Source organism: Agelaius tricolor, unplaced genomic scaffold, assembly GCF_023055355.1.
Source record: "Agelaius tricolor isolate 1412-34295 unplaced genomic scaffold, bAgeTri1.0.p SCAF_27, whole genome shotgun sequence".
Taxonomy (NCBI): domain Eukaryota; kingdom Metazoa; phylum Chordata; class Aves; order Passeriformes; family Icteridae; genus Agelaius; species Agelaius tricolor.
In genome coordinates, this window is record NW_027269287.1 from 9,653,545 (window position 1) to 9,675,552 (window position 22,008).

The 22,008-nt window shown below is 41.2% G+C and overlaps 1 protein-coding gene across 3 annotated transcripts; it reads left to right on the forward strand.

The window, feature by feature from the left end:
- Nucleotides 1-6,484: 6,484 nt before the first annotated feature.
- On the forward strand, nucleotides 6,485-20,597 carry ZFAND5 (zinc finger AN1-type containing 5). Of its 3 annotated transcripts, none has more exons than XM_071448562.1 (6): nucleotides 6,485-6,822; nucleotides 9,777-9,934; nucleotides 10,357-10,468; nucleotides 10,877-10,974; nucleotides 18,562-18,687; nucleotides 18,941-20,597. In XM_071448562.1, exons 2-6 carry the CDS (start codon nucleotides 9,784-9,786, stop codon nucleotides 19,087-19,089), a joined length of 636 nt encoding a protein of 211 aa, XP_071304663.1. In that variant the 5' UTR covers nucleotides 6,485-6,822; nucleotides 9,777-9,783; the 3' UTR covers nucleotides 19,090-20,597. The 3 variants fall into 3 exon arrangements, with proteins under 3 accessions (XP_071304663.1, XP_071304664.1, XP_071304665.1); XM_071448563.1 differs by lacking the exon at nucleotides 6,485-6,822 and adding an exon at nucleotides 7,237-7,391; XM_071448564.1 differs by lacking the exon at nucleotides 6,485-6,822 and adding an exon at nucleotides 7,925-8,027.
- The last annotated feature ends 1,411 nt before the right edge of the window (nucleotides 20,598-22,008 follow it).

The window sequence follows — 22,008 nt, forward strand, 5'->3', positions numbered from 1 at the left end:
TTTTTTGTCAAAGATTGCACTTTTTCATTGACATTAGAAAAGCATTTTTGATCCCAAATGGTTTCTTAATTTTCAGAACATATGGGAAGAAGTTTGAGATTGCCAAGTGAATCAAAACAGATTACAAGATGCTGTGATACAGTTAAGTCTGCAAACAGGTAGCTCTGTCTTGCCAGGGAAAAAAAGCATAATACAGCAAGTCTGCTATACTGTACTGAAAAATCACTCCTGTTCCACCAAAATATTTGTGGTATTAGTAAAATAAATCTGCTTTCCTGTTTCTCCTACAGATGAACAAAGCCACAGGTACAAAAACACAGTTTTGGCATTAAAAGGCATGTGCACCAGAAGAGTCTGTAGCACAGACTCAGTCAGAGATAACATCAAGATGTATCTGTTGAATAAACTTGCATCACAATTATCTAATTCCTAATTTGGCTAAGAGGCAGTCAAAAAATGAGGTTTCAAAATTAGCAGTTGTACCTACAGAACATATCAGACTGTCTATTTAAATACCCACTGGCTGTGTGCATGACTTTCTGTGCACTGGGAGAGGGAAAATTTCCCAAATATAAAGCTACCAGTTAAAACAAAAAACAAACAAATAAACAAACAAAAAAAACCCCACCAAAGATTACACAAATATAAATTCAGATTATTCGTTTTTTGCCAGTGAAATCAGACTTCATTAAGCTCTCCCATACTCCATATCTTAGTTTTGTGTTTTATGAGCTGTAGTAATCATTTTTGTCAAAACACTGCTCATAGGTATACTGCTTCTGTCTTGCAAAAGCTAGCTCCTTTGAACAAAGGAAATAAATGTTTTCAATATTAAACTACACTCTTAGGTGTAATTATGCTCTGTTGTGCTTTTCAAATGTTGAAGAGATAAATCAAGTGAAGTTGAATAATAGGGGTGAGATAAACCCCTGTCGGGTTACCATTTTTGGTGTAACCAAAGTTCGGGGTAACCAAAGCAATACAATGTTATTGTATTTCTTATCTACCTGTGCTTAAAATTGTTACTGTCTCTTCAAAACCCTGCAGCCAGAAATTAAACCACCGGGTAGCGGACGGGTGTGCTGGTCTCTTACACAAGTCAGACCCGCCCAAGCTGAGTTCTCCTGTTTGTTGGCTTGACTCTTAGGCTCTCTCTTGCCTCTTGCCTCTCTTGCTTCTTGCCTCTTGGCTCTACTGGCAATGGCAGCAACCCAAGAAGCTGCATTTCACAATCAAAAACTGTTTCAGAGTGAATTTGCAGCAGTAACGGCCAGAGTGTACCATTTTCAGTGCTTGTTTTTGCCCCTGCGACACACCCCTGTGAACCGCAGCATTGACAGGTATGGAGTACAGGAGGAGGAGGCGAGACACAGTCTGACTTGCCCAAGCCGGCTGCTTGCTCTCTGCTGCCGACCGTAGAACATCATCCCTCCGTGAGTTCCAGCCCTTGAGCGAGTACCAGCCGCCAGAGCTGCCAGCAGCACTCGCAGACAGAGCTGCAGCCGCCTGACAGATGGACGGCGAGGCCAAGGCTGCCGCCGCCTCCGTGTGCCCTCCCACAGCCTCGGCAGCGGGGCCGCTCTGCCAGCTGAGTGTCACTGTGCCCGGGGTCACTGGGATTTCAGCACCTTAGTAACTAGTGTCGGTTACGGATGTTTTTCACCTGCTGTTGCTCTGAGGGTTTTTTGTAAACTGTTCTTTTGTCACTTACATCTACTCACATTTCCTTCCCCTTATTGGTGGAAAGAGATTGGCTAAACTACAGGGGAGGTAATTCACTTTAGACTGTGCACTCCCTTAACTTCTAAAAAATCCAGAAAATAAGCAAGACCTCAGAAGCATGTTAGAATTTTAGCTAGATGGGAGTCTTGGATGCTTCACCAAGCAACTTGTGCAGTCTGAAGGTGATATGCTTTACATAATATAGATCAAATTTTCAGTCAATCCTTACTGTCCCAGAAGAACATTTTAACATAAAACCCACTAAATTTGCAGAAAGAAATTATTTGTGTACTGATCCATTTTTATCCAGTTTTGCAGGTATGCAGGTATTTGTGGACACCCCTGAGAACTGAACCAAAGACCAAACAAATTGCTTTTAAGCTTCCAGTACTCAGAGGTAGTCTCTCCTCAGTACAAAGATGTAAAAAAGAAAAAAAGGATATCAGAATGGAAAATCTGCCCTTCTATTTAAATGTATGTCCATCTAAAGCATCTGAATATATTTATTGTAGTGTGTTTATTTTCCTTTGAAATCAAACTGTATTTAATAGTCTTCTCTTAAGTCATGATTACTATTTCCTATAGTCACAAATTGCATGGACTGTTAGGTATCCATATGTAGCCATGAAATCCAAATAAAACTATAAATAACATATAATACACAATTTAAGTAATGCTATAAAACAATACAATAATATAAATAACTATTAGAATCAGGGGCTATCAATCAGTTTTCCTACAAAAGGCATCTTTCAGTGAAAAGTGAGCATAAACCCTACTGCTCAGTTAAGGTCTGTTAAAAAAGTAAACAGAAGCAAATTTTAAAAGACCAGTAACTCTGAGTATTGCCTCATATTAGCTCTAGTCTTCTGAAGCTGGCAGTACGTTGTCTTATTCCTGTTCTGAGGAACATATTTGTCCTGATATGTTAGTTTCAGTTATGCCCTTAAAATTCCATCCTTTAAAATGTTCCATACTTGTCATAAAATAATTTTGGTTCCTTTACACCCAATACCCTAAACCTAAATGTAAACCAGGTTTATATTTACCATGTAAACCCATTCATTACAATGTAGCTAGCATTTAATGAGTCTCCATATTGCACCAGATGTAAAGTTTATTCCTTTCTATGTCCTTGATGCAGTCTTAGCTTCAAGGCATAAGAATTCCTTGGGATCTTTTGTATGAAGGACCTAAGCAGCTTAAAAAGGTAAATTTCTTTTATGGTTCCACCAATTCATTCTCTGAATTTCATTCTCTGAGGAAATTTACTGTAGGCTGGTTTTGACACAATACTCTAATATTTATGGGGTTCCCAAAGAACACCATATGAAAGTATTGGGACACAGGGAAGGGAGAGAAGACATTTTTCTGAGGAAGTTAAAAACAAAAATAGTATTGTCCTGAAAACTCCTATGAGGAGAGAGTTAAACTTATGCTGCTTTTGGGGGGTAGTGGAGGGGGGGTGGGTGTTTTTCCTTAGACCTAATGAGGGCATTCATAGACCACTATTGTAATATCCTGCCAAATATTTACATATTTGCGGTAAGCAAATTATAATCCACAGATCCAAATTTGCTCAAAAGCATTGAAAAGATAAAAAGGTGAACTGCTCCAAGTGAAGTTGTAGGAATGCTTTTATGTCACACAGAAATCCAAGTGATTGCTGTGCCCTGACAAGCTTATATTTTGTATGACATATGTCCTTGTATCAGTCAAAAAGACCCGGTTTACAATTACATCAGGCATAAGGAAAGGTACTAAGAAAGGTACACTCTGTCCACGGGTAGAGCTGGGTAGCTTAACAGGCTCTGTACAGCTACACAGACAAAAGAACATTGCCACCACCATGAGCATTATGTGAACAAGGACACTGCTCACCAGTATTGAAAAAACAGGTGCTGCAGATTCACCGGCTTTCATGTTGCAGCTTCTCTGCTACCTCACCCCTCCGACCTCTCTACCGATCAACACTGCAGCTACAACATTCACCTCCAAATGCTCATCTCTTTTGTGAAAAATTAAAACACATTTGTTGATTCTCCAGGACTAAGAACTGGTCACTTTGCAGATTCCTTGTATCAGGACCACAACACAACTACAGTTTGGTCTTTGCTTAGAAGATGCTCAAAAATACAGAGAAATCCAACAAGGCAAATTAGGGCGACAATTAGGTTTTAATTGTTAGATACATAAAGTAAAGTACTAGACTGGGCAGAAATTCCCTGCAGTCTGAATGACCCTATCTGACTCCTATTTAAATGTAGGAAGGAAAAAAAAAAAAAAAAAGAAATCAGGATTATCAAGAGAAGTAGATATACACTATTGCAGGAAAATAACTGAGAGGAAGATACATGGCCAAGTAAAGCAAATAATCTATCCTCTTATTGCATTAAAAAAAAAAACCCAACCACAACAACAACAAAAGAAACCTAGCATAGTTTAGATCAGTGGTCTCCACTGATAAATTTATCAGGGCACAGCAATTACTTAGATTTCTGTGTGACATAAAAAGATTCCTACAACTTCACCTTTTTTTGTGCATCCCTATTAGAAAAGCATTTTTGAGCACACACACCTAGCGTACATATATTTATTTTATCAGTTGTATACATACATTACTAAAGTAGTATTTCCTTCTGGCACCCCATATCATCTCATGTGGGCCCACTTTGGACACCACTGATTTAGATCATGTAAGTATCTTAAACAACTGCATTGCTTTGGAGGTCAGAAACATCCAAACACATGGGCTTCTTCCTTAAAATGTTGCAGAAAAGGGTTGGATGGAGAAATCTCTATTACCTATGGTCAGATATAGTTTTCCAGTCACAAGTAAAGACTATCAAACCACAGATTATATTCTGCGCATTGATTTCAGTTTTAAAGTAATTCAGTCATTAGAGAAATTAAACTAGTAGCTGGCCCAGCCACTGGGCAATCAGTTGATGAAAAACTATTTAAAGGACCATCAGAAAACAAGGTCCAAAAAGTATCATATATTAAAAAGAGGTCTTGAGAGTTGAAAATTAAAGCTATGAGAGCAGAATGTGAGCATTTGCACAAAGAAAATACTATGCAGAATAGTCCATGAACTGACACAACTTTTGGGAGCACAGTAAACTCTGAAGATTAAAATGAGTCTGGACAATGGTGTGTCACTGGCACAACAAGGAGGGGAAATTGAGAAGCACTGGCCAGGATCAACGCAGCCAGCTTCATTGAGGCACTTATTCACCAGTCACAGAGATTCACAATTCAGCATGCCTTAAATTACACCATAGTAATGATAATTCTAATATTATAATATGGATAATTATAAAAATAATTAACTATTATTTTGTTGCACCTTGGAACAGGAGTTTACAGTATTTTCAGTAGGACACAGAAAAAGAACATGAGGACCCTGTAGTCTAGTCATCTTCTAAATTTATTTTAGTCCCTACAACGGAGGTGAGATACTCAAATGTCAGCATTACAGAAGAAAGTAGCAGGGAGAAAGTACTGGCAGTCTTTTACTGTCCTTCTTAGGTGAAAGCCTAAAATTATATACCATAAAATAGTCTGACATATTTTAGAGAAGAATGGGTGGGAAAGATGTTCACTCTGTCCTCTGTTGGACTGCACCCCATAAATGTCTAAAAACAATGTATCTGCACCAAAACATTTCAGGAATGCTACACCTCGATTCTTTTCAGAGGGCAGATGCCCTTCATCAGGAGGTGAGCTTACAGTCTTTCAAAGGAACTTCTGGAACCCTGCTCAGATTCCCAAACCACTTATTTCCTGCTTGCCTCATCCGCCGAGTTCTAGGTACCCACATTCTTGAAGAACTCACAACATGCAACAAGAAACAACAGCTCTAAGACAATGGAAGCTGTATGTTTCTCCTCTACAATGAATATGCCCATCAGAGAAGACTTCTTTAAAAGTGTGTCCCTCAAACCAGTCACCCATTTCCTCAGAAGGCAGCTTGCTTGTGATGCTGCTAAGTAAACAACAGGAGGTCCAAAATCATTGTCGTTTGAAGCTGTGGGTTCTAAGGATGCACATATTCTTTTGATCCTTGTAATGAAATCATAGGGTTACCCTGGGGGTGTCCTCCTTTTATGGGTCCCTGACATTCCAAACATCACAAGTTAGAAAAGGTCTCCAAGGCAGTTTTTTGTGAATCTCACAGTATTTTTGAAGGTAGTAACCTCTTAGAGGATAAGATTCGGTCCAAAATGGTATATGGGAACTAGCTTATTATCATTGGATTAAGTAAAATGTATAGTTATTTCCTTATTCTTTCTGTCCTGTGAAACTCAGCTCTTCAGAGCAGTGAAAGAACTGTTATCAGACAACTGGCAATTAAATTTATAATCGGCAGTTTAAATTGGACGTTCTCTTCCCTTCCGAAGCAATGCTCCTGCATTTTTGCATTCCATCTCACAAGACGGCTGAATCTTGTAGGCAAATTTAGGTGAAATAAAAAGAAAGAAATACCCAAGAAAAATATGTTTTAAAGGCAATCTGCGTTCTCTAAGACTCCAAGAGTGCCGCAGTGTGCCGGCGCTGAGGCGCTCCGTCCCTCGGACACCTAGCGGTAAGCAGGCGCTCCGGCAGCGAGGAGCCTTCCCCGCCTGGGGCTCCCGCGCTCGGTGACGTGGCTTGGGGACAGAACGGCTGGCGGGACCGGGAGCGCCCCGCCCCAAAGCGGCAACGGGCGGAGCGCGGGCCGGCAGCACGCATGCACCGGCGGGTGGGCAGAGGGAGGAGCCGCGTCCGCCGGGCGGGCTGGGCTCCTCCCTCCTCCTCCTCCTCCTCCTCCTTTTCCTCCTCCTCCTCCTCCTCCTCGCCGTCTTCTTCTTCCCCCTCTCCACCCACCCGCCTCCAGCGCTTTCCCGCCGCCCGCCTTCCACGCACGGCGGGTCCCGCCTCGCGCCGCTGCCGACACGGCCGCCGCTGCCGCTGCGGGAACAAAGGAGAGAAGCGGCGGCGGCGCGGCCGCCAGCCCGGCGCCCCCCGCAACCCCCGCTCTCCCCGCAGCCGCCCGGAGCTGTCCGCGGCGCCTTCTACGGCACCGGCCGCGGGGTTTGTGGCCCCCGCCGGGAACAGGTGGGTGAGGGGTGGCAGGCTGGGCTCGGCTCCGCGGGGCCTTCACCGCGGCGGGGTGTGCCCGGGTCTCCTCTCGGCCGGCCTCGTTGCGTTCGGCCTTCGGTCGGGCCGCTGCCGGGCAGCGCAGGCGGCGAGACAATGAGGTTCCTGTGTCTGCCGGCGGCGTGGGGCCTGCCGGCGGCGGGGCCGACCGTGACTCAGGCGGTTGCGAGGAGCGGCCGGGCCGGAGACCCCCGTCCGCTGCCGCCGCTGCTCAGCCCGGCAGCCTCGCGGGTCTTTTCTGTCCGGGTGTCGGGGGAGGCGGAGGGGGTGGGAAACGCAGTTAAGACGCGCGGCACTGCGGGCGCTTGGCAGGGCCCCCCGCTTTGTCTGAGTCAGCCGCCGGACTGCAGCCGCCTGGCGAGCGCCCTGCTCCGGTTCGGTTCCCCGATACCGACACTGGGCTCTGCCGAACGCGAGTGAGCGGCGAGTGACCCGCGCAGCCTTTGTGCGTCCTCCTTTTGTTTTGTTCCTGAGTTTCTCGTGTTTATCGTGATCCCTCTTCGGAAGGAGGATGTTAAGGCCATTCGGTATGTAGGTCAGTGAGCCCGTTGCTAACGCAGTGCCCAGGTTTTCGGGCTGGTTTCAGCGCGCGTTGGGACCCTCGTTTTTGTCGTTACGCCGCCAGTGTGGGATCGCCCGGCCGGACGGCGGCAGCCCGGCCATGGCATCGGAGCCGAGGGGGTGACTGAGGTGCGCGGCCGGGGCCGCTAACGGGATTTGCCCTCCTCTTTCTCCGAGTTGGGCTGATAACGGCGGGGTCCCGGTGGAAGGAGACCTTTTTCAATTATCTTTTTCCCTCCTCGAAGTGGAGCGGTTGGGTGTAACCCTGCCCGCCCCGGGTTGCGGGGCGCATTGGTGGAGCGATGGTTGCTTTGGGGCGCCCATCGCCGGAGGCGGCGGGCTGGCAATGCCGCATTTTCTGGGCTGCGGGTCAGCACCCGCTCTCTCCGCTCCTCCCTGGAAGGGAAGGGCAGTCGGGTTTCGCCGGCGCCTCCTCCCGGAGCCGGCGGCCTGCGGGAGATATAAATAGGGGCTGACTTCAGCGGGCGGCCCGGGCCCGTCACGCCGCCGCCTGACAGGCGGAAGCGCAGGCGCTCGTCCGCCATGTGACGGACCCGCCGCAGCGGCACCGCCGAGCGGGCAGGGCCCGGCCCGGAGCTGCGGTAAGGGGTCGGTCGGGGGGCGTCAGCCGTAGCGGGGTTCCCCTTGTCGGGCGGCACCTTGAAAATGAACGCGGGTGAAACCCCGGCCGTCTCCTGGAGCCTGTAAAAAAGCATGACTTGTTTGTTCAGCGTTGGGTAGCAACGACTTGATCGTTCCGTTAGGGGCATGCATTTCAAGTAGTGTAAGACTCTGCCGACCAGAGGAGCTGCTGGGTTTCTAGTTTGTGCTGGAATATTATAGTTGGTGCCTAAAGCAATATTTAGTAAGTGGTGAAATTTTAGGGCACTAGCTCGGAAATTAAACAGGTCAGTTGATGTTGGCAGTGTGTTTGATAGCATATTGATTTTACCTGGCTAGTAACAAAAGGGCAGAAGTATTATTTTTCTGTGTTATAAAGACATAGTTCTGTGTCTTGTCAAAGATGACAAGATTTTTTTTTTTCAGATTTCCTGTAGGTAGGTCGGAATTTCTTGTAGCTCCTTTGCTCGTGCGTTTGGCTGTAAAACTGTATCAGATAAAGTGTGAAGTCATGTTGTAGCCAGAAAGAATGCTATTTATACCTGGAAGGTGTTACAAACCTATAAATAGTACAGCTATTTATACCTGGAAAATTAGGTCCTGTGACCACTAGCTGACAGGATGAATTTTGCTTGTTTACTTTCTCCCGGTTTTACTTACTGTCATCCTAGAAGTTTAGTTTAGCTAAAGGCACCTGTCAGTTGCAGTTGTACTAGGGAAACGTAAGTACTACTCGCCGTGTGAGCTTTCTTAATTAGAATCATTTTTCTTTACGCTGTAACGAATTTACTTTTGGCGTTTTTGATTCTATCAAATCTCAGCTGTCAAATATCTCTTACTGTGACAGTTTCTGAATAGGAAAACAGCAATCCAAAGTTTATACTAAAATGTCTTCAGATGCCATATGCGCAGTTTCTATTAAATTTAAATTTTAGTGCAATATTATTACATTACTTGAATTTGTAGCAAATGCATGATTACTGTGTTCCAGTTTTATTGCCCTTGGGAGTCAAGGATTTGGCTGCTATGCCTTTTTCTACTAACCTTGCTTTTCAGAGGTTAACAGGCGGAGAAGGTGAAGATATTATTTCTAACATGCTTAGCACTGACTGGCTCTGGAGGGCTTAGAAGTCTTGACACAACCTGATTAGAGAAAGAATTTTTTCTTCTGTAAATGTGTAAGCTATGCAACAGAACATAGTCAATAGTTTGGAGTCATTGTTATCTCCCTTGGAAGAGTGTTGTGAGAGTAATTGTGAAATTAGCCTCAAAATGATGTAAGATCAGTGCTGAAAAAGCAGGGCTTTTCTGCTGGAATCCAGAAAAATAAGCTATGTTATTTGCCAGAACTTTTGTTTTGTGGGTATGAGCTTAGTCTTACTTATTCTGCATATCCCTGTTGGAGCTCAGAAGCTGGCACTTAAGGAGGTTTTTTGGCTGTCAATTAACCTGCACATGCTTCAGTGCTCAACAAGTATATTATTTCTCAGTATTAGTATGATGACACTTTGCCTTGTCTTAAAGGTTCGTAATGATGTTACTTAGCAATAAATTGCGGTCTTGAATGGTATATTAATGTTCATATAACCCTCTTTAAGAATGGTGATATCACTTGGTGAGGCAGGGTGAGCAGACATACTTAAAATTCTTTTAATTCTTAATACGTTTAACCCTGTAATTGATTTTGGTGACATGCCAGCTCCTAATGCAGTTTTTGATTTTATTTACAGCATCGAGATGACTCAGGAGACAAACCAGACCCCAGGGCCTATGCTGTGTAGTACAGGATGTGGATTTTATGGAAATCCTAGGACAAATGGGATGTGTTCAGTTTGCTACAAAGAACATCTTCAGCGACAGCAGAATAGTGGTAGAATCAGCCCAATGGGTAAGGATGTGGGAAATTGTTTGGGATTGGGTATCTCTCTTTCTGTAGAAATGAAATATACAGAGGATTACAAGGAATATTAGAACGTTTTGTTGGAGAACTTCTGAAAGCTGAACTGAAAGAATGAATATTCAAAGAAAATGCTACTTAAAAGCACAGTAAAGTTAAAAATAATTTCTGTGTAATGTGTTCTGGTTTGCTTGGCATTCAATCATAACTTGCTTTCCCACTTAGCCACTCCTGTTAGCATTTTTTTTAATGCAATCTCTATTTTGGTTATTAAGTAAAAGTGTCTTTAAGTAAAAAGTAATAAGCAGTAGCATTGAAAATTGTATGCAGGCAGTTCATAGCTGTATAGGAGACTATTTGATTAATGTGTTTTCTGTGCTTTGTTCATAACTTGTCAAATTCTTGTTACATAGGAACAACCAGTGGTTCAAACACTCCTACCTCAGACTCTGCATCTGTACAGAGAGCAGACACTAGCTTAAACAACTGTGAAGGTGCTGCTGGCAGCACATCTGAAAAAACAAGGTAAAATTAAGGTTGTACTGTGACGGTTGAATGAGCTGTGAGTGTGCTAGAAGGCCTGCAGCAATCCTGCCCTGTTGCAGTGAGTGCCTGCAGAAGAAAGTGGGTCTGACAGGGCTCTATGAATCCATGTAAATTGAAAAATCATTCAGAAATTTGGTGTTGTAGTACTGCAGTAAAATGAATGGGTTTTTTTAATCTACGGAACTAATTTGTTACAGGCTTGCCTGTTTTTTTCTAGAGACTCTAAAATAGAATAAAGAAGTGTATTTTGAAGATAGTAGAAGCATAGGTCAGGAAAATGTATCAATAGCGACTGAACCAGTAGTTCATTAATGGGTCTGAACAGTTCAAGCTTTTATTACTAATGTAAAACTGTTGTAAATTTTGTGTTTCACTGTGCTTAAACAGAAACGTGCCTGTTGCCGCTTTGCCTGTAACACAGCAAATGACAGAAATGAGCATTTCAAGAGAGGAAGAATTAAAACCGAAAACAGAGACCGAGCCAGGTATGTTCTCAGCGGCACTGGGCATAACCCGTGTTTTAACATGAGTGCAGGGTGTGTTTACTTTCTGAGTAGCCATCTCCTGTTGTGGTGGTGGTCTTAAGAAATATGTTTAGAATGCTTTTTGAGTACAGTCTCCTCAGAATAAAGAAAAAGGACTAGTTCCAGAACAGCTTTAAAATATACGTTAATTGTTAGTAAAAGAATTTATACTTATGAGGGTGTTTTTAGATCCCTAACACTTGTTTTTAAAGGTGAGGCACTCTAAAATCATATTAGGACAAGGTGTTCTGTTTTGAAGTGGAACTGTTGGGATTTGGTATGTTATCTAGCAGAAGAATTCCAGCTGACTCATGGCAGTCAAAATGGCTTGTTGTGTTTGGAGAATGGTCCTTAATAAATTCCATTCTACAGAGAAGTGAGGCTGATGGGGATGGGAGAATAGGTGGTTTAGAACCATTAACAAGTTGCTTATGGTTCTTGAACTAATTGAGCAATCTGTAGATATACTCAATGCATCGTTTCAGGGATGTAGGGTAGTTGGAGCTCTAATTGTTGTGTGATGGAGCTCTAATTGTTGTCCTTTTAACAGTTTTATTCTCATGCTGGATTGTTGTAGCTGGAGTAGTAAAACTTCGATGACTGAGCTATTTCTTGTAGTGAGGCAGGGAGGGAGGGCAGCTTGCTTAACCTAACTAGTGAACAACTGAATTTGTACCAATTTGTTCAAATGGATATCTTAATGCACTTGTTTTGTTCTTAACAATTCCAGAGTTTTTTATTTAATTTACCAGCTCTGAAACAGTTTTAAAAACTAAAAACTGATGTGTAGTAAGGAAATCTATTTACTCAAGCTGAAGGTAAAATCTGTTTCTCCAGTTTTTAAGTCATTGAGATAAAAATGGCATCAGATGCTACTAAGCCTGTATCAAAGTGGGTTTTATCTAGTTATATCTTTGCCAACAAAGACTGGTCTGACACTTGATGTTAATTTGCTCAGTATTTGTACAAAGGGTTTTTACCATTTTCAGTAAAAGCTGTCACAAACTTGTGTAGAGATGGCTGGAAATACAACCAGAGAACTTAAATGGCTCTGGAAAAACTTGAAAACTTGAAAAAACTACCTTCTGAGAGAACATAGCTGTAAATTCATGAGGCAGCCTCAGCCGCTATGATGCCCAAGTTCCCTTTTAAGTGTTATTGTTTAGCATAGATTCTAGACAGTGTAAGATAATGTCCTTATATACTATTCTTAGGGTTTGTTGGACATCTTAATTTAACAGTGTTGGCTATATTTAGTGGTGCATTACTCGGTGTCTTGCAGGCAAGAGAAGCTGGCCTAGACTTTTTATTAAAAATTCCTGATGTGTCTGGACTAGGCAGATTTTTTATCTTCCTTTTTTCCAGTAGCATCCGTTATGTGTTGGTCTCTTGAAGACAAACTGGAACAATTGTAAATTGCATCACCTGATAGCAACAAAAGTTAATACTTTCTTTGAGATATGATTCTCTAAAATAATGCAGTCATGGAGTTGTTAATGATATAAGTGTGTAGCTGTAAGCATAGGCTGACACTAGAGACAATTTCATAACCAGGCAGTACTAGATCATGAGCTGTATCTTCAACAGTATAAAGTCACATTCTCTTTTGCCAGCTTTTCATTAGCAAAAGAGATTTTGTATGCTTCCCTTACGAATCAGAAAGTTTAAAAGAAGGATTACATCTGGTAATTCTTTTTTTTTTTTAATCTTGTAGCGTAAAATTATACTTTTTTTGCTTTTGGAAATGAAACAACTGACTAGAAAGTGGAGAAGTTGAGAAAAAAAATTAACTATGAAGTTTAACAAGCTTGTTTCTATTGATTTTGTTGGGATTTTTTGTTTTTTCTTTGCTCAGGTTGAGGTTGCAACCTAGATTCGCCTTCAGAGCAAAGCTGGTGCTAAGACAATTGTACCTTAACATCTGAAGAAAGGCATGGTGGATGTAACTCCGTTGTAACTCACATGATTGTTTTCTTGTAACTTGTTGAAGTGCTCTGAGTCTTGACTGAATTCCAGGCATCCATCAAAGCCTCACTCCCCTCCACAGCCAGAGGGGAGAGAAAATAAAATGAGGGGTTAATGGGTTGAGATAAGGATGGAGAGAGATCCCTCCCCAGATACCTGTCAGAGGCAAAACAGACTTGAAATAGTGGTGTGGAGTTTATCATTAACAAGATCAGAGCAAGATAATGAGAAGTAAAATCAGACCTTAAAAACACCTTCCCCCCACATCCTCTGTGCCTCCTACCCCAGTGGTGCCAGGAGCCAGGGTTGTGGTCAGTTCATCACCCAAGGCTCCTCCTGGTCAGGGAGAGGAGTCATTCTCTTGCTACACTGTGGGGATCCCTCCCACTGAGGAGAGCTCTCTATGAATTTCTCCAACATGAGTGTATGTCACGAGCAGCAGGTCCCTGAGAACTGCTGCAATATGAGCCCATTCCATGGGCAATGGCACTCCTCAAACTGCCATTTGGGTCACTTTTCCAGGGGGTGCAGTCTTCAAGGACAGGCTGCTCCATCCTGGAAGCAGAGCCCCTCTCTCCACAGGTCTCCCATGGGGTCACAGCCTCCCTTCAGGCATCCCCCTGCTCTGGTGTGGGGCTCCTTCCTGGGCTGCACATGGATCTCTGCATCCCCATAGACCTCCATGGCTGCAGGGGCACAGCTTTTCACCATGGTCTGCCCCACAGGCTGCAGGGGAATCTCAGCTCCAATGCCTGGAGCACCTCCTGCCCCTCTTTCACTGACCTTGATGTCTGCAGAGTCGTTCTTCTCACAAGTGATTACAGCTGATACAGCTGTGCAACAACTTCTGTATTTCTTTCTACTTAAATATGTTACCACAGAGGTGTTACCACCATTTCTGATTGGCCAGAAGGCGACACATCCCACTCGGCTCTGCCAGACATGGAAGAAGCAAGCTTCTACCATCTTCTGATAGAAGCCACCTCTGTAGCCTTGCACTACCAAAACCGGGCCATACAAAACCAATACACTGCTATAAATAAATGGTTTTTAAAATAAGTTTATTTCAACAATTGTATTGTTTTAATGCACAGCATATTTTTAGCATTTTCTTAGACTTTTGTAGGTGATCACTCTGCTAAATGATCAGTTTCTGGTTAGGTCTGTCAGTGTTTCTAGACACAGTATCTGCACTGGCTCGAAAGTGTAGTACTTTTTGTGGTTGTTTTTGGGTTGGGTTTTTTAATGCAGTAATGCTCTGATTTAGGGTGTAGTGTTATATGTAAGTAGTATGGCTTATGAAAAAGTAAACCAGAAGTTGAACTGATAATGGTATTGTGTAAGTTACATATTTTAAAAATACTTAAATACTGTCAACTTCCGTCCATGCTGTAACTTACCCTTTCATTCAGCAGCAGCAGTATTAGAGACAGCAGGCAATGCTTGTTCATTCAGGTCAGCTGTCCCAGTGATTCTCTTTCCTGGCTTTTTGTGCACCTGTTTGCTTGCCGAGCACATGAAACTGAGAAGTCTCTGTTTTAAAGTAAAAGCACTATTTAGAAATATTTAAAACACTAGTTTTATTATTTGACACTACTAATATATCAGCATTATTCTCATACTGAATCCAAAATGCAGCACTGTACCAGGTACTGAGAATAAAATGAGTGTATCCCAGCTGAAACCAGGGCAGTTGCGCTCATATGCAGTCTAAGGATTGTATTGTGTCTAGTACTACTGTTACTACAGACAAATCCAGTATAGGATTAGGTTAGTCTTTAATTTGCTAGGATGATAGCCATCATTGTTCATGATGGTAATGCATATTTAGAGTGCCTTCAGGCAATCATGTAGGACCAAAATAGTGTTAATAGAAGCCTACCCAGTTCTGAAAATCGGCTATCCCTAAAGTTTTTGGCATTGTACTAGGAGAACTGATCTGATAAAATTTGAGCGAAGTAAATCTTTGCAGGTCTTGAGCAAGAGACAGGAGGGGACATGACCAGGGTGATGGAGGGGGCTACACAGGACCATGGAACCATTTGGGTTGGAAAGGGCTTTATAGATCATCTAGTTCCAAGTCCTCTGTTCCTGGGCATCACAACTCTTAGAGTAAAGAATTTCTGCCTAACATCTAATATATATCTATCTTGTAATTTAAAAGTGTTTCCCCTGATCCTATCACTATCTGCCCACATATAAATCTATCCCTCTTTTTTTTTTTTTTTTTTTTTTATTATCCCTCTAAACTTGGAAAGGTTTCAGTAAGGTATTCCTAGAGCCTTGTCATCTCCCTGCTGACCATCCCCATCTCTCTCAGCTCAGCTTCATAGGAGAGGTGCTTCAGCCTCCTGATCATCTTTGTGGCCCTCCTCTGGTTAACCCCGCAGATTTACATCTTTCCTGTGCTGAGGACCCCAGAGCTGGATTCAGCACTCCAGATGGGGTCTACAGTAGCAGAGTAGATGGACAAGTCTTGAGCCCATTTCTCAAGTTTGTCCAGATCTCCCTGTCTGGCATCCCCTCCTTCATGCTGAGGATGCACTTAATCCCTGTCTGTGTAACTGATTAAGAAATGCAAGAGCAGGGTTCCCAAGACAGAGCCCTGAGGGATGCCACTCATCACCAGTCTACCTGGACATAGAACCACTGACCACACCTCTCTGGCTGTGTCCATCCAGTCAATTCCTTATCCACCTAGTTCATCCTTCAATTCCATGTTGCTCCAGTTTGGAGATCAGGATGAAAAAGTGCATCATACCAGTAAGAGCTCTTTTACAGTGGTGAGAAGTTTTAGTGTGAGGAGTTTGCTTCATCTGAATGCTGTTACTGAGGAAGCAGGTCGACAGGTACCAGCAGCCACTATTTTACAGCTTTTGGCACTTTTTCAGCTACTTGTTCTATGGTGATACATAAATCATTTTGAGCACTTTGATTAACGCTGTGATTTCTGGCATGAATTTAAGTTAATATCTTGAGGACTGGAATTGTACTTGCCCAGTTGGATTTGTCTTTTGTGTTAAAGGAAGCCTTTTGTGGCAAAAAACTGTAAGAACAGTATTTTGATTTAGATAGACTCCTGATGTCATGGCAGAACAACTGCAGTTTTCAGTATTTTTTATCTGCAGGTTGATGAAAAAGGAATTTTGTTCTGAGCTCTAGGGGACAGGGCAGGCAACTTTTTCATCTGTCCTCACCATTACTCAGAAGCACATTTAAGAATATTTAACATCATAAAAGCCAATAAGACTAAAGTCTGCTGGCATAAAATAACAGCAGAATACTTTATTCTTGGAGAGTAATAAATGGAACATTTTAGTTTGAATTTAGGGAGCTATGTCCCCTCTTGGCTTGTTACCTTTTAGTGACTATTACTGCATGTTGTGTCCTGCTTTTCCTCCTTGGAAGATGTGTTAGTTGTGGGGGAAGGATCCTGTTCAGCAGCCCTTTCAGGGAACGTGGTGCTGCAGTTTCTTAGAATCACTTTCGTCGCTTTACACGTTGTGGGCTGCCATTGTTGCAGTTTCTTGATGCAAAGATGGAAGTATACTTGTAGTAATTGGTAACATTTTCCCTAGATTCATTTGTTCTCAGAGGCTTTGTTTTGTGGTGGAGTGATCTACTAAGCAGTCTTTTTGCCTTGGTAATTCCTGGGAAGTTTTAATTTTTGCTTCCTTGTTGACATGTGTTTGGCAGTGATATAATGGTTCTCTTCTCATTTTCATTTTTTCTTAGTGTATGTTGTGAGTGACTTTATGTCACTGTTGATTTGCCGCCCTCTATATTTTCTTTAGCATATGATTGAAACAGCATGCATGCTCCCAGGGCTCAAATTTTTAAATTACTTCTGACACAGATGAAGCTTTCACTTTACTAACTACACACCAAATTGCAATGTGTGTGTTTCTGGTTCTTCTTTTTCATCTGTTTAAGCTTGCAGTAGCATTTCATTTTGAAACAAACTAGCAATATAACAAATCTTAAAAAGAGATTTGACTACACTTTTGGGGAGGTGTTCAGTCTTGGTATTTTTTTTAAGGCCATAGCTGACAGCTCTTAGCCAAGTGCATAACATCTAACAGGTATACTCAGTTTGTGATGTTGCTGGCTGTTAGGCCAGTTTTTGGTCACAGGCTCTCTAGTAGACAAACTGGTACTGAACACTGATTTTCTTAGGATTTAAAGACAGGTTCAGAGTGTCATATTTGTTCATCTAGAAAGTCTTGATCAGAACAAATAGTTTTCACCAAAAAAGGGTTATAAAATATCTGCAATGTGACAAAAAAAACCCAAACCAGGTTGTAAATGACCTTGGTTGTTCATTAGCACTGTTGCTATGATGTAGAGGTATAAAAAAATGTTAGCAGTCATTTGTTTTACTGCATGAAATTTCTTGGCGATGAGCACTGGAGGTTCCCTGTTACTTCTGAGAATTTGTTGCTTATAAGTCTTATTTAGATTATGAAGTCTTGCCTGGGGCCTTTCTTGCACAGTGAATTGTGAAGTTTTCTATGACAATGCAAACACAATTTTAAAAAGCAAGTACTATTTAAAAGAATCTTGTCTAACAAACCATATTTGTATGAAGTTGACTGCAAATATGTCCTTGAGGCTTATGTATTCCATTTATTGTGAAATGCATTTTGTAATTTAAAGACATTATGATAGATGTTATCATGGTCTGAGAGTGTTCAGCAAACTTGTACCAAGAGCAGGTATTACACTTGTGTACAAGTGCATCTCTCAGCTTTCCTTAGTTCCAGTTTTGGATATGAAGAGGATATAAATTTAAAAAATTAAATTCTTGGGATAAAACACTTTTTTCAATAAAACAGCCATATCTAAAGATGTTCTGAAGATGTCTAAAGAGGCAATTGAAAAAGTATTCATTTTGACTATACCTGCTTGAACACCAAAACTGAATAAATTGCAAAAAATACAAATATGCAATGCAAATTTGCACTTTGTTATTTAAATGAGGGCTCTTTAGAACTGTGTATTTTGTAACTGTGGTCTGGATCTGTCATAGAATTAACAGCTTCCTAGCTGCTGTCTTGGTGAACTGCTTTAGATACCTGACTTCACTGCAGAAGTGGCAAAACAACCTAGTACTACAGCGGGAACACATTACTGAATTTCTTTTTTTTTTTTTTTTTTCCTAAAATATGTTCCTGTTAGTTATATCTTCTACAGAGGTATCTGTATTCAGCAACTTTAGCTGTGACAGTATTGTTACTTTTTAGATTAAGTATTACTTAATCATATGATTTATTTAAATATAAAAGGTGTACATGGAATTTCTGTCATGCTTTTCAAGCCTGTATAGATATTTAGAGTAGTGCCATATATTTTCTAGCTGGTTGAAATGTGGGGAATAATCTGAGTGTCTCAAGTAGTCGGAAGGGGTGGATAAAAATCCTTATTTCTGATTCATGCTTTTAGACTATTCAGTGTGGTACTGTAAGCAACAGGTGTCAGGATCTTAGTGGTTGAATTAATCTTTACTGTATGCATACTATTGGATACCTCATGAAGTCAAGAAAAGCAAATTTAACCCTTATTTCCTTTGTGTGCTTTTAACAGTTGTTACTCAACCAAGCCCATCAGTTTCTCAGCCTAGTACCTCAGAGAGTGAGGAGAGAGCTGCTGAACTGCCGAAACCAAAGAAGAACAGATGTTTCATGTGCAGGAAGAAGGTTGGCCTTACAGGTATGAGAATACTGTCAATTAAACAAATTTGCATGATTAGTTACCTCTTGCTAGATTAAACTTGATGAAATTTGTGTTTTATTCGATTTATCAGCTTTTTCACAATTCACACAACTTAGTAAGTCCATTTATTTTTCTTACTGTGTATGTCATAGTAGACAAACATATCCCCTTTGTAGTAACTGCACCCTTAATTTTAACACCTTACTTAAAAACTAATTCCTAGTAATGTTTCTTCTTTTTCTGTGTACAGGATTTGACTGTCGATGTGGAAACCTATTTTGTGGACTTCACCGTTATTCTGACAAGCATAACTGCCCATATGATTACAAAGCAGAAGCTGCAGCAAAAATCAGAAAAGAGAATCCAGTTGTGGTGGCTGAAAAAATTCAGAGAATATAAATTAATGTGCTTGTGAAAAGACTGACTGACTTTTTGTGGGGCTTTTTTTTCAATACATCCTAAAAACCATGAAAAGAGCAGGTGCATGGTCATTTTCCTTTGTTTTCGAAAGTTTTACTTCTAGTCCTGTCTGTCTAAATGATATTTCAAATGTTTGGGTGTTTGTTACAGGCAGAATTGGATAGATACAGCCCTTGAAAATGTATATGCCCTCCCCAGAATAGATGGATGATTAGAAACCTGCACAGGAATACACATGCACAGAGGACAGACTCCAGTTCACATGTGCCAAACAGATGTATGCAGTCTGCATGTGTGCAGCAGCTCTGCCTTTTGAGATGTGCATGAGGTGTTTAATGTTTGGCTAATGTTATATGCCTGTTTTGGAGAAGGATACATCAAAACAGTTGGCAGTCTACTTCTATCATTTAAAATCTCATTCTACTTTTAGTTGCCACACTCCCATTTTAGTTTTCCAGCAGAATGCAAGCTATGTTGAGGGGTCTACCATCACAGTAAGATGAGCGTCTTTGCTGTATTTAAGTCACTTAACAACTGCACTGAGAAAAATGGAAAAAAATCAGATACATATGAGAAGAAAATTGTTTTGAAAAAAGATTACATTAACTTAAGAATCCTGAAAAAAGTTCCCAAAGGAGATGTCCCATTAGGAGCTTAAGAACTGGCCTGCAAAAGAGTTGTCTGCTTTTCCTTGCCTAGCTAAAAATGTTGTGTAGCACAATATTGTAAGATTGGTTTTCAAAACACAGTTACAAATGTTTCTAGACATATCACAGCATCTCTATCAAGCAACACAGGTCTGAATAAGTTGCTGAAATACTAGAGCAGTTTATTATTCATGTACTACTTATGTTCTGTGTGTTCCAAGTTCAAAAGAATATTAGAAATTAATTTTTCTAGTTTTAAATGTAACAGTTGCACTGTTCTGCATGGAAAACCATACCTAACATGGCTGCTGTAGACTTAAATGGTAGCTGGAACCACTCTTGGAGGGCTGCTTTATCATTTTTAATTGTACTTGGGTATAGGACTGTAGTGTTCTTGGGTGTATTGCATGGGCTGCGTTATCTACGGCATTGTACAATAACAACTCTAGAAAAGGCAGTATTCTTCACTGATGCTTGTCTGGTAATATATATCACTTCTGTGTTATAATGGAAGGGGTTTTTGTGATGTATGAAACTTGTGTTTTTTATATAAACAAATATGGTTTAGACTAGTGTTGTGGTAATGCCTGTTCTCATTTGTAAATAGTTACATACATACACAAGGCACTACTCCTACCTGATTTTTGTTGCCAGTGTTCAGTCTTGATTTTTACTTCACTATTAAAAGCATCAGGTTTTCGCTTCTAACTTTGTTCTTCTGAGTTATTAGATATGCAAACATGTACAGATAGTTCATATTTATGTATTGCACATAAGCTACCCAGCATCTATGCTATATTGTATTATGTAAATAATAAAAATAATGTACAGAAGGAAATACTTCCTTTTATGGTAGTTCACTGGTTTTAGTTCTTGGTGTAATGGGAATATGACCTTGTAGAGGATCGAGTGCAAAGTTTAATACAAGTTCTTACAGATACTGTCCTATGCATAAGCTTGCCTATGTCCTTACTTGGATATACCAGCTTTTTTGAGACAAATAGCCATGGGCAACTGGGGTAGAGGTAGCTACTTGATGACCTGACAAAAATGCCAGCAAATAACAATGTGCTTTAAAGGGAGAAAAGTATTAGCAATGAATGTCTCACTTAATTCCAGTAGATTCGTCATGATAGAGCCAGAACACTGACTAAACTGTTCTGTCCACATCTTCACCAGCAGACCTCATCAGTTAGTGTCAGCAACCCAATACAGGTGGTAAATACACCTGGTTTATCCTTTCCAGTGGGAAGGAAAAGGATACAGTACACAGCACATGTTGCAGTGGAGAAAGAGATCTTCAATACTGGATGATACATAAAAATTGCTCATATCAGAAATGGATAATGTGTATTCCACCAGTCAGCTGATAGTCAACGTGATAAGTTAATACTCCAGCCACTGTGTGTACTTCTAGGAAGGGAACACAGGCATGCTCCAGGACATCGCCATGGAACTGCTTTAAAGCACCAAAATAACAGTATTACTACCTTTTGTATTAAAGCAACATCTGCAACTGCATTTCAGCATAAAGATGTTGGCTTTTTTTTGTTGTTTTTTACCTGAGAATGCCCTGTAGCTGGGTGTTTGAAGAACTGTCTGGTTTTGATACTTGCTTGGCTAGAATGGTTTAGGACTGATACTAGTACCGATATTGCTGTTTTATGATTATGGTGGTCTCAATCTCAGTCTGATTTTTTTTTGGTACAAAGGTTGTACTTGCAAACACTTGTTGAAATAATTTGATCTTGGTACATCGGTACAGCAAAGTATGGAATGAAAAACCCTTCTTTTTCTTGTAAAATCATTAACCGTATCATGTAAATTACACTTAAGTGGAGTATGAGCCTCTCCTCAAGTCAGCAAGTTGGCCAGTGCTTTGTTCTTTTAATAGTGTATGTCCTGAGCTCTGATTCTGTGGATGCTCAAGAAACAAAGGAGGGGAAGGTTGTTTGAAAAGAGCAGGTATTTACAAAGTATGTGGATGGGGACACTATTCAGACTGAAGTGCAAACCCTGGTACATTTTCCAAGAAAGAAACATAATTGCTTCATGTGTCACTGATCCTCCTTAACATTTGCTTGTTGGACTAAGATCTTTTTAACTCTTGCATAAACACAAGTTCTGGGAAAAGTCTTACTCTGTTTTAAACAATATTACTAGATGGCGGTGACTTTTTAGTTGGGAAACAAAAAGGGCTATGTAAACGTGAATAAATGAAAACACCTAGGTCATCATTTCATAATCTTCA

Bases quoted from the DNA above. Each gene is read 5' to 3' on its own strand.
- ZFAND5 (XM_071448562.1), top strand. From the start codon at position 9,784: ATGACTCAGGAGACAAACCAGACCCCAGGGCCTATGCTGTGTAGTACA. The intron at 10,975-18,561 runs GTATGTTCTCAG...TGCTTTTAACAG, and splicing joins GAAAACAGAGACCGAGCCAG to TTGTTACTCAACCAAGCCCA. The intron at 18,688-18,940 runs GTATGAGAATAC...TTCTGTGTACAG, and splicing joins GAAGAAGGTTGGCCTTACAG to GATTTGACTGTCGATGTGGA.